This window comes from Eleginops maclovinus, chromosome 10 (genome assembly GCF_036324505.1).
Source record: "Eleginops maclovinus isolate JMC-PN-2008 ecotype Puerto Natales chromosome 10, JC_Emac_rtc_rv5, whole genome shotgun sequence".
NCBI classification, from domain to species: Eukaryota; Metazoa; Chordata; class Actinopteri; order Perciformes; family Eleginopidae; genus Eleginops; species Eleginops maclovinus.
Genome location: NC_086358.1, coordinates 19,976,991 through 19,990,244, shown reverse-complemented (window position 1 = coordinate 19,990,244; position 13,254 = coordinate 19,976,991). Strand labels below are relative to the sequence as shown.

The window sequence follows — 13,254 nt, the reverse complement described above, 5'->3', positions numbered from 1 at the left end:
ACTCAGATATTGTACTTGAGTAAAGTAGAAGTACTCAGATCTAGTACTTGAGTAAAGTAGAAGTACTCAGATCTTGTACTTGAGTAAGGTAGAAGTACTCAGATCTTGTACTTGAGTAAAGTAGAAGTACTCAGATCTAGTACTTGAGTAAAGTAGAAGTACTCAGATCTTGTACTTGAGTAAGGTAGAAGTACTCAGATCTAGTACTTGAGTAAAGTAGAAGTACTCAGATCTAGTACTTGAGTAAGGTAGAAGTACTCAGATCTTGTACTTGAGTAAGGTAGAAGTACTCAGATCTTGTACTTGAGTAAAGTAGAAGTACTCAGATCTTGTACTTGAGTAAAAGTAGAAGTACTCAGATCTTGTACTTGAGTAAAAGTAAAAGTACTCAGGTCTTGTACTTGAGTAAAAGTAGAAGTACTCAAATATTGTACTTGAGTAAAGTAGAAGTACCAGAGTGTAGGAATACTCTGTCACAGTAAAGGTATTCAAAATGTTCCTCCAGTGAAAGTAGAAAGTACTCTCATCTAAATGTACTTAAAGTAGCGACAGTAAAAGTAGTCATTGTTTGATTGGTCCATTTCAGAATAATATCTCTGATATGTTTTATAATGATTGATCATTAAAGTGTTCTCAGAGCTGGTAAAGGTGCAGCTAGTTTGAATGGCTGTGTATACTGCAGGGTAGCTGCTGGATTTACTCCAGGTGAAGTACAGTCTGATTTAAGGGCTGATTATATTTACCATCATTAATCCAGATCTGTAACTAAAGGGATTACATACATGTAGTGGAGTAGAAGTACACCATTTACCTCTAAATTGTAGTTGAAGACAAGTACAAGCATCTCAAAATTGTACTTAAGCACAGAACTTGAGTAAATGTACTTGGTTACTGCCCACCTCTGATCATGTTTCCGATCAAATGCTGAAGTTGTACTTCTTTAACATCTAATGTGCGGATATTCCTGGTAAAGAAGACTCCGAATGAAGTAATTCCCTAAGGGGCTTTTCAAGAAAAATGGTGGGAATGAGAGAGAGCTACAGTGAGCAGCATGTCTGGTAAAAGCATAATGCATGCATGAGGTGCAGGTCAGACACTAAGTCACTTCAGTTGCAGTGAGAAAAGGGGGAGGACAAGCACATCTCTTTTTAATCACTTCGCTCAGAGACATCTCCACAATTAGAGCTGCAGAGTCCACCGTGCACGGGTGAGGGAGAGACAGAGTGGAGAGGAAATCAGAGAGGAGTCCAAGAAGAGCGCGGGGGAGGACATCAAGTGCGAGGTGCTTCCTTCAGCTATTAGCAAGCACGTCTCAGAATTGAGTGAGAGAAGTGCTGAACAATGGAGCCAGTGAGGCAAAGTGAGAGCGAGGATCGTCTCTACGGATAATGGGGGCAGTTAATGTGATCCGTCTCCAGCTCTTTCACTAAAGTCTGTGATCTTTCAGAGTTCAACAAAATGTCATGCTGGTTTGAAATGTTCGCTGTATTTCTCCGAACCCAATCTTCTGGGAACCATGGCCATAGGAAAACACAGTAGCTGCATCCTAAGTCTCTTATTTGTCATTTCCTCGCTCCTATCTTTGTTGTTTGATAATCAAGGAAAACACCAGTCCATCCTTAGGGGCAATCCTCAGCCGGCCAACACGCCCCCTTAATGCGTATCAGTCACTGATTGGACGTTGTAGTGGATCACTGATCTGTTGCTTCTTAACGTCAGTGCAGCAGATTACGCCAAGGTGAATCACTCCTAATTTATATGTGTTCAGTACACAAATCTGACCACTAACAACCTCCTTTATTTTTGTATTTCAATCCTTATCTTCAGTTTCATTCAGGCTGGCAATTTTTGAGCATGGAGTTAACAGCCTACTGTTACAAGTTACGTAATTTTTCCTGCTACAAAAACCTGGTCAGTGTTAAAAAAACAAAATATTGGCTGTAGTTTAGCTCGGCTGGTAGAGCTGGGGGCCATATACTGGGGTTTGATCCCCATGCGGAGGACCCAGGTTCGAATTCAGCCTGAGACCATTTGCCGCGTGTAATCCCCTTTGTCTCCCATTTCACAGCTGTCACTTGATTAAAGGCACTTGTTTACCCAAAAATTATTTTTTTTAAAAACGTTATCATATCCTGAATTATAATATTATAATCAGTCGCTGTCATCACAAACGGAAATCGCTTAACATGACACTCCAAGGAAAGGACTTCTCACTGCTCTTAAAAATAATTTCCTTGCTTCTACTCCCTTTGCGTGGGTTCCTTTACATGAATCCCTGGTGGGAGGGACTAAGACGCAGGTGAGGGAAACGTGGTGTAATGTTATGCCCCTTTTCCACCAAACCGGATCCGGTTCAAGATCCGATCTTTTGCTTTTCTGGTTCTAGCCTGTAGCCCCTTGTGTTTCCACTGCTCAGAGGCCGAGTGGAGCTCAAGTGGAGCTGCGTCATTGCGTCATCATTTGCGTCATGACGTAACCGTTTACGTGCCCTCTTATGACTGATTCATATTCACCGTCTGACTGTCACACGAGCAGCTGATGCATACCACCCCTCCCCTTAAGTGAATGTGTTTCAGTCTGAATTGATGCTGTTTGGCATCACAACGCTGTACTGAAAGTGTCTCTGGCATTAGACAGGTAATGTTAGCATAGCCAGCGATGCTACTCTGACTATCTTCACTACTCTGCTATCCTATCGTGGCATACGCTAGCCTAGCAAGCTAAACCCCTACAGCAAAAAGCTGTACCGGGGTCTAGTCTAGCTCGAAGGCAGTGTGGGCGGGATCAACGGTTGTTTGTCAAGTTGCCTCTGCACTCAACGCCACGCAATAGGATGGCGAACAACCAACCAGAGCTATGAAGAAGGATTACGTAGTCCGCGCGACGGGAAGTACATGGTGGAGTGTAGTCACTAGTAAACCGAACTTTGTGAAACATGGAACTGAGTTATTGTTGCCGTTTTTGCAAAAAAAACTTGAGAATATCTGGCGTGCTTTCAAATTCGGTACTTATCTTCGACAGACAGAAAGAAGACAAAACGATTGCCGAGAGATTAATGCAGGTTGGAGTGCCGGTATTAGAAACACAGGCAAAATCCAACAGAATGTGCAGGTGTTGTGCACGTTTCTTAACGAGAATGGAACAGGACCTGCCGGTGTTCCAGAGATGGGTGCAGGACGAGAAAGCATCACCCCCCAGGATCATCATCCACCACAAGCCCCAACAGGTTGTCTTGGTAGACTTTGCTGGCTAGCAAGTCTCGCCATTCCCTGTTAAGCCAGGACTCTGGACTCCCGAACACCAACTGGCACCGGCCGCTTCGGATCTCCTCCGGGTCGCTTTTGCCAAGTTGTGCTGCTTTTAGTCCGAGTTTTTCGGCCTCTTGTAGCTGGTCATCCATAGGTGCCAAAAGGGGTGACACGACAACCACCAGCGGGTTGTCGAGGTCCATGCGTCGCCCCACCAGCGGAGCAAGCTGGTAAATCAAACGTTTACCGTATCCAGTGGGCAAAACTCCGAAAACGTCCCTTTTCTCCAGAAAACACTTCAGTGCCGGTATCTGCTCGTCTCGCAAAGTAAATTGAATATTCAAATGTTCAAGAGTCGCTGCCAAAGCCAAATCGAAAGACGCTAGGAATTCGCTAGGATTAGCCATTGGGATCAGCCAGTTTACCTCTCTCTAAAACTACACACTGAAACGTCGCACCTCTGTCGTCACTAGGTAGCCCGGCCCCCGATCTCGCTCCTCACGATTTGATTGGTCCGAACCACCGTGGCCCGAGCAGCCTTGCTAACTGACGAGGGTTGACTAGACCGCCCCAGCAGCAAATTCAATTTGCGGTCGCTAGGGGCGTCTAGATTTCTAGGCTAGGCATACGCCGTTTTCTACAGGCATATTTTACCGACGTAGTTCTCGTTATGATTTTACTTTTGATGGCAACCTGTGTAGCCCATGTACTGATTCCATCCGATAGCTGCAATAATACAAAACAACAGGAGAACGTCTCCTTACTGCTCTTTACAATGATCTCCCCCCTCCGAAGTTAGCGTGACATATTGGACGATTGGATCTTTGATCTTGCCGGGCAGAAAGGTCCGTTTTTTCGGTGCTTAAAGCCGGCGCCGCTACGGTAGAAACCCAAAACCAGATCTTTATCGGCTCCAGCTCCTGCTCCAGCTCTGGCTCCGGGTTGGTGGAAAAGTGGCACAAGAGACTTGGGATTCAGCTAATGATTCACATTCAGGGCCGATACAATAAAATTACATTAGTTTACATGTCATTTGTTAGACACTTTTATCCAAAGAGACATACGTAAATTCAATTATCTGGCGTGAAGTGTCTTGCCAAGGGACACAACAACATGCTGACTGCAGTGGGAATGGTGCCAGTGTCCCCCCACCTGATCCGAAGAGAAGCGCACTATCCCACTGCGCCATAGCCTCTCTGTATACAGGAAGACGTTTGTTGTTTCTGTACTAAGTTGTGCAGGTGAGGGTGGTGAGAATCTGTGTGTCAAAATGTAGTAACTCTCATCCAAGAAAGACTTATTTTAACGTTCTGGGTGACACCAGACTGCAGAGTGATTTCTTTCATCAGTGGCTGAGTGTGTCATTAGCAGCATGTGTTTCAAGGGCAACTATTTCAAACTCCACACCATAAATCTCACCAACCAATGACATGATGGAGCTTTACTATGCTACCATGCTGTCAGGATCCTTCCATTGCCTCTGATGCTTACTTCCTGTATGTGTGAGCTCTGAGTACGGCACTGCTGAGGAAACAAACTTCATCTGATGATAGCTTTTTAATATATTTAACAATAAGGACTCCAAATGTATACTGTATATGCCCACTTCATTTCTAATTATTGTGTGTTCTAAGTTTCTAATTTTCAGGTAACACAATAGAAGCAGGATGTTATTTACATTAAGTGTGTAATGAATGGATACTAAATTAAATATAAGTGTTAAATGTACAGTGTGAAGTTATAAGTCCACTTAACAAAAGAGAAACAGGGACATTTCTTCTTCTACATAAAACAAAACTCCTGTAGAACAAATGAAATCCAACCATTGCTTTCGGCCGCCCCTCCACCTCCCTACCATCTACCTCCGGCAATTGTTTGCCAAGGAACATATTTCAGGCACGGCTCTAAATGTGTAGTTAAGATTAGTAGAATCAGAATCGGTTTTAATACTAAGTACGTTTTCACATACAAGGAATTTGCTTAGGTATAAATGGTGCATACAGAGACACAGAAAGAAGAATAAGGAGCTAAAGAACCTACTATTATAAAAGCTATTTTATACACTATTTGAAATACTATTGCAACAAAATATAAATATGTAAGGAGCAGAGTACAGTAAAATAAAATATGACATTATTTATTCAAACTGGAGAGCGGTGCAGATTTAAAAAGAGCTCTGGAGCAGAAATGTGCAACAGGTTCAAAGGGTTGTTCAGGACTATTAAAAAGATATTGCTCACATGATGTACAATAATGGGGTGGATAATAATCACTGTCAGTGGGGGCCTTGCTAATGAGGCTGAAAGCAGACGGGAAAAAACTTAGTATGTAAATGTCATTCCCAGGAGACAGAGGTAAAAGAAAACTAGAACTCAAAGGGATGATCATTCACTTCCTGTTACCTACGATCAGAACTGAGCCTCATGAAGAGGAGGAACAGTCAGGTAGGGCTGAGATGCAGGACAGGAAGCAGAGGACAGACAGGGGACAGCTGGACCACAATGACAACGTGACAACACCAACAGTCTGCTAGAGGAGAGAGCAGCTGGTTTCTGTGGGCTGAATGTGGAACACAGGACAGGCGGGACTAGAGGAAAGAAAGGAGGCAGGTCAGGTGTCTCCAACACATGGAAGATGTTTAGCCACTTCTATCAGTGTGAAAAAATACACTTTCACTCGCCATGTGGTATGTACGGAGCCGGGAGTGTCCATAGAGAGAAAAAATCAATAAAACAAGGCCACGCTTTTCGAATTTGTGCGCACGAGATGTAATTCGAGGCCTCGATTGAATTAAAACGTTCAGTACAGTCTCTCCTCCGCAGACAGAAACCAATGAATGAACTGGCGTGGAGGATGGAGCGTATCGAACTGTTCTGATAGAAACTGCTCTGTAGCTCGGTGTCTACCGTGCTATGGTTGTAAAATCACGTTGTTTGTATTTTTAAAACGTTATGTTCATGAGTTATTGATCCGCGAAGTTCGAATGTATCAATATCTTTCTAACGTTACCGAACTTTCAACCCCTTCCTTTCAACCCCTTCCTTTCTCATTACTCTCCAGCAGCTCTCTATTCTTTGATTGAATTAAAACGTGCACACTTTTTCATTAAAACTAAATCGAGGCCTCAAATTATACCTCGTGCGCACAAATTAGTAAAGCGTGGCCTTGTTTTGTTTTTTTCTCTCTAAGATTGTACTTCTTACAGATATACAGCCACGGAAAAAATTAAGAGACCACTTCAGCATTATCACTCTCTCTTGCTATTTATAGGTATGTTTTTGAGTTAAATTAGTTTTCATTTTATTTTATTGTATTCTATAAACTACTGACAACATTTGTCACCAGCCTCCAGTCAATTAAAGTTGAGAGCATTTTAAAGAAATCTTGGTTGATAAAAGAAAGCACAATAACTCCATAACAAGCTTAAAATATACCCTGCATATTTCCCCTTATTTATAACAATCTGAGACTTCTGTTTAAGGAATGAGCTGCCCACTAAATAAATGGAACCTATAGAGCAAAGATGTAGGCTGGTTTCTTAAAGCCTTTTCGAGTATCAAGCATAATTTACCGACATTTGATTGATTTAATAACTTATAACCTAACTTATGAAGCAATACACTTCACCTCTTGTGAGGTGCCAACCCTGTTTATGTTTTTCTGTATGTGGCCCTCGGTGAAAAAAGTTTGGACACCCCTGATGTAAGACAACAGAACAATGTGACCTTTGAGAAGAAGAAACCAAGATATTTAGGATCTGAAAGGATTTTATTGATAGGAGAAGCTGCCTTTCATGATTAAGCATATTCAGGCAGCAGCCTAATAGTGAATCCCATGAGCACAGTTACAGCTTTCAAACACAGAAATAGAAAATGCTCTGTTTTAGTTTAATACACACAGTTAAGCTGTTTTATGAGCATATAGGTACAGCTACTGAATTAAAACAGAACAAATGAACCAAAGAAAGAGAAAAACCATAAAGCAGATTCAGGCAGTAGGTGTATAGATTCAAAATATCCCTTTTTTTAGGAATGTAATATTCTGATTACGTCTTTTTTTAAAGTAGCTGTGAGGGAATACAGTTACCTTTTTTTGGTTTCCTGATCATGTAATCCCCCTACATATAATCCCTCACCTCCCAAGCCTTTGCACTTGATATGCAAGGTAAATGTATCTGGTAATGAAGAGGCAACATATTTCTGGAGGGATAACGCGCTGCAGGGACACAGGCAATGATCTTTTCACATTTGGCTCTGATAGGACACAACTTTTTTTCTATTATGAGGTTATGTGAGGACAAGAATACAATGTTAGCTATTTAATAAAATGGACTTGTTTGTGATTCCTGCAGCAGTGTGTGTCTGTAAAACGTTTTAATGGTTTCTTGAAAACAGTGGGAGCCTTTTCTCCAGAAGGCAAAGCAGCAGTGTGGGAGTCTGACTGTGCAAAATACATCAGTGGGGTTTGACATTTAATGGGCATTAAAGGTGATAGATAAAAAATAATACACTTGTATAATCAACTATTATATAGTTGTATACAACGGAATAGATATGACATGACCAGTCTTTCTAAAATGTAACCTCTCCTTTTTTCCTGTTTCTGTCCTTTATTGCAGATTGCTGAGACTTCAAACTCATTCCTAAACCGAATGCTGAACAGAGACACCATCACAAGAATAACATATAAAAGTAAGTGTCCATGTGCAATACGTCTACATTTTTCTGTGAATAAAAGGCAATTAGCTTACTATTGATGGTGAGCTAGTGAAACAGACATGAAGATTGTAGATTGTACGTTAGGACAGAAGAGTTCTGTTTATCAGTACTGCGACTAGAACTCTTAGACAGTGTTCTGGTATTCATACACATATACTTAGTTTATTTATTTATAGGCTTGGTATATTAACTGAAATGCCAGGCAGTCTGCTTCATCCTTTGGAAGACTTGACTGGTGATGGTTGCTGACCTAAAAGGTATCAGTGCTGGAAGAAGTACTATGATTGTTTACTCGAGTAAAAGTACAAATGCCATAGTCTTAAAATATTCCACTAGAACGAAAAGTCCTGATTTTAAAATTGTAATTCTTAAAAGTACAATTATTAGCATCAAAATATACATCAAGCACAAAAAGTATACTCGTTCTGCATGTTCAGAACAGAGAACAGAGTAATTCAAAGCCAAATGTACTTCAAGTATTAAAAGTACTCATTATGCAGGATGGATATGTTCACATCATTATATTTCTCTGGTTATTATATTTAGCTTTTTTAATACATATTTCAATGTGGACTACAGTACTGCATTATACCATATCAGCATATATTTATACACAGAGTAACTGTGAGTGTTAACATAAATGTAGAGGTGTAAATAGTATGATATTCGCCTGGGAAATGTAGAAGTACTGTATATGCAACTCAAGTAAAGTACAAACGCGTCAACAAAGTATTTGAGTAAATGTAATTAATAACTTTTAACCACTGGCATTTATATATTATAAGAACTGGAAACCAGACCCAAGACGGCGCCTACTCAGTTCAATGAGTATAATCTTTCTGCAGCAGTGTTTCTCTAGCTGCACTGACAAAACTGAACATTGACTTTAACTAAATGTATTATGTCAATAGATTTCAAATAACTGTATTAGGTTAGTTGAAATCAATAATATTAAAGGTCTCCTATTATGCAAAATGCACTTTTTGCTTTCTTTTATATATTTGAAACATAATATGGCGTTTAATCACGGCAGCGTTTAGCTGAGTTTCTCCCAGTAGAAAACTCTCTTCAGAGGAGAGATCATGACGCTACAAAGGGGCGTGGCCAGCAGCAGCTCTAAAGGGGCGTGGCCAGCAGCAGCTCCAAAGGGGCGCGGCCAGCAGCAGCTCCAAAGGGGCGTGGCCAGCAGCAGCTAGTTCATTTAAAGCTACAGTCACAGAATCAGCACTTCAGGAACAGGGTTGAGATAGAGGGGGATGAGGCATGCTACAATGGGGGATCTGTTTGGTATTTTGAGCAAAACACTTCACAGACATGTTTTGGCCCTACAATATATTGTTTACATATAGCACAATAGGAGACCTTTAAGTTCAAATACAAATATTAGGTTCAACTTAATATTATTGCTTTTAACTAACCTAATACAAGTTATTAAAGTCAACGGATCAGGTTCCCAGTGTGGACAATACACTCATTGTCTTCTACAGCGGTGTTTCCACATCTGTGTTGCTGAGGACAAGGGTTAGCAAACGGTAAACGTTTTAATCAGTAGAATCTTATATTTCTTAATAAGTACTTTACTTTCTGATCTTTTAAAGCATCATTATACAATTTCAAAGCGCTAGTTGAAGGATGCTGCAGGGAAGGGATGCATGGGATCTCTGGAAGGTGGGGGAGGCGGGGGGGTGTACTGTGGGTGAGGCAGCATGTAAGGCAGATGCCGACAGCTCCTCTCCTGAGGTTTCTCTCTGCCAGTCGGCCATACTGGAGAGGCAGCGCTGGCACGGAGATTGCCCGGGGCTAGCTTAAAAAAAGAGACAAATAATTGGATTAATGGGGGGAGCAGAGAGTGGAGGGATAAACACACTGACCCCTTGTGGCTGGGAGTAGTCTCTGAGGCACCGAGTGGGGCAGGAGGCTAAGGGGGGGGGGGGCTCTGACAGCTGTCAAAACTTTCTCAGATACACTGTCTCACACATGCACACACCACCCCCTCATGCTTATGGCTCCTCAGTCAGATCCCTCCGCCAGTGATTCTGCACACCCACACCCACACCCACACACACACACACACCCTCCAGAAAGAATTATTTATATCAGCCACATGATCGAAGTTCAAAGGCTTTACAGTGTAGTTATCCACTATATATAGACTCTTAAGTCACAGGTCCTCCAACAGTGCAAAATTACAATATATAACAAATAGTGCAAGAAGAAACATAGTAGACATAAATGTACTGTAGCTATTCATGTGTTACTAAGCCCACTTTTCAAATAAATTCAGTAAATTAAAGTTGAAGACTTTTTCTAACAAATCTTAGTTGATAAAAGAAAACATATTTGCATAACAAGCTTGAGATGTGTGGTGGAAATTCCACTTTCACCTTTCACCAATGTGTGTTAAGGAAAAGGAACCTCGACCAAACAGATGACAAGATGGGAAGGGGAACAGCCACTTACATTCTACATTACAGGGTACTGAAGATTGGCTGCTAGACGGGGGTTAAGTTTTGACATGTTAAGTATAACCAATGATAATTTGCCTGACAATACCCTTCTGTCTGTCGAATGCAAGAGAACAAAAGGAAGCCAATCTGTGTACTGGAGGTGTGAAGAAGCCCGGGAGTGATAGCTGTAGTTTACGTAGAACTCATACATTTAAACCTCTTTTCCACCAACCCAGATCCAGAGCCGGAGCTGGAGCTGATAAAGATCTGTTTTTTTGTGTTTCCACCGCAGCGGCGCCAGCTTTAAGCGCCAAAACCCGTATTTTACCAGGCCCCACTCGGCTGCCCAACTGGATCCAGCGTTGGAGGCGGGGCCTCGTTCATTCATATGACAGCTTCTCATTGGCGCATGAAGACGAAATGGCCTGAGATTCTCGAGAGCAAAACGTCACAAGTTACCCATCATGCCTGGCTGTCGAGAGCATAGAGCATGCGGTTGAATTTCCCCTTAAGCCCCGCCCCCGATCTCCCTCTCGGCTCAGTAGAATGAATGGAGAGAAAATAAATATGGATTCAGCTTTTAGCGCATTTTACAACTTTAAGGACCTACTGTTTTAATAAGGGCTATAAAAGGGTTCATACTGGGTAGTTAATTTAGTTTAAAAAAATGATCCAACGATTTACAGACGTCTCTTTCCCAATGTAAGTCAATGGGAACAAGTCTTACTGGGCCGGGTGACGTCACAGACTGATATGAAGTTGTAGTACCGCCGTTTGGCCACTAAGAATATTTTCCTCGAAGTCCGGAGCACTTCCTGGGGGCTTGGGCTGCCCGGCAAAACCCAAGAACCAAATACGTCAAGCTTACGTCGCAGGTGGGGGCAGGATTAACCTGATCATAAGGACGATCGTACATATTTACCTTCTTTCTCTTGCGTAATCGTCGTTGAAGTCGTAGACAAACAATTGAACTTCGCTATAGACTCTGTTGAAGAAGTGGTCCTTGGCTTTTCTGGTGGGCTCGACAAAGCAAGAGCAACTTGAGCAGCTCTTCATTACTGTTCGCCATTGTTGTTGTCGATTTTCGCGCCGTGTTGGTCATAAGAAGGCACGTAAGCGGTTACGTCATGGGGCAAACGATGACTCAATGACGCAGCTCCACTTGAGCTCCACTCGGGCTCTGGGCGTTGGAAACACAAGGGGTGCTACAAAAAAAAAATCAACCCAGTCACAATACCATGTAAATTACATGAGACTTATAATATATTTCTACGATTAAATGTTCCCTTCATATTTCCCCTTTTAAGAAATCGGAGGCTTCTGTTTGAATGAATGAGCTGCTAACAAAATTAACGAATCCCTACGGGGAGCTGTGATGTAGGCTGTGCTTTTCTTAAAGCATATTCAAGTATCAACCCTAATTTACCTACATCTGAATAACTTTGCTAACTTGGACAAGGCATTATACCTCACCTCCAGTGAGCGGCCCAGCCTTTCGTATGTTTTTATGTATGAGGCCCTCACTGAAAAAAGACACCCCTGCATTAACATAATTCAAAGGTGGAGGGAAAAAAAGTATAAACATAATAAATAAAATAATAATAATAACAATATGCAACAAGTTTAAATCCCAGTAGAAAGGACAGGAACCGCAAATAATACTCAAAATAAAATGTTTTTGTAAAACGTGCTTATTATGTTTTTTTAATTCATTTTTAACCACAGGGATCTGTTTACAAGATTCAGTATTTAATAGTCATGCAAGCATAGTTGAATCAGCATTTAAGCTGCAGCGGTGTACCACAGCCAGTCCATTTGTCAACAGCGGCCCAGCAGATGACAAGTTATGGAGAGCGTGTTCCCGGGGTGTGAGGAGGAAGTGGGAGAGAGTTGCAGTTTGTCTAATTAGCGTCCTGACAGAGGAGACAGTTGGGATAAAAGAGGCAGTGCTGCAACACCAACAGCCTGTCATTCACAGCACACTGAGTGATTTGTGGAATAAGAAAGCAGGAGGGATGAATGATCACCAGGAATCAGGTAAACTGTCATAAAGCAAGAGCCACGTTCCACACACAGTACACTGATCTGTTGTGTGTGTAGAACTGCGATATCAATATATTTCTCACAATGGAAACAACAATGTAGCAAACACTGCTGCCTGCTAAATGAAGGACATGAGTATATAATACATGTTTCAGTGAAGCTGTGAAATGTCATGCAAAGGACTTATTGTCAGTGGTAATAGTAACAAAATTAAGTTTAATCAAGTACGGTATTCAAGCGCAATTTTGAGGCACTTGTACTTTACCTGAGTATTCTAATCTCATACTTTATACTTCAACTCCACTATGTTTTAGAAGCAAGTATTGTACTTTTAACTCCATTATTTGACATAATGTTGTACTTTTTGGATTTAGATTACTAGCTAATACATTTAAATCAATAATTAAATAAACTTTGACATAAAAGTATAGGCTAAGTTGTATTTAAATCAGCTCTACATATAGCAGCTATGATTAAAAACACGTTAACATTGAAAATGGTGAACAAGTAACCCAGTATACTGTATATATGATTCTGAAATAGGCCATTACGCATCAGAAATACTTCTACTTTTGGTACTTTAAGTATGGTTTGATGCTACTTAAGTAAAATATGTAATTATAATCTTCCACACCTGCTTATTGTTACCTAAACTTTAGGAGTGTATTGTGAGGGGAACAGGGAGTGAGTGAACAGACACACTATGAGCTCATTCACAATCACAGCATTTCATTCAGACATTTGTACTTTTCTTTACAGAAAAACGTCCAGAACACGATAAAAGTTTTAGTTTGATGC

General features: G+C 41.2%; 1 protein-coding gene across 2 annotated transcripts in view; it reads left to right on the top strand.

Moving 5' to 3' along the window:
* The window catches only part of LOC134870920 (carbonic anhydrase-related protein 10), a 316,734-nt gene that overhangs the window by 299,259 nt on the left and 4,221 nt on the right, over positions 1 to 13,254 (top strand). For both annotated transcript variants that reach the window (XM_063893449.1, XM_063893448.1), the window contains exon 7: positions 7,867 to 7,939. In XM_063893449.1, coding sequence (XP_063749519.1) covers positions 7,867 to 7,939 — 73 coding nt within the window. The remainder of the gene's footprint in view (positions 1 to 7,866; positions 7,940 to 13,254) is intronic.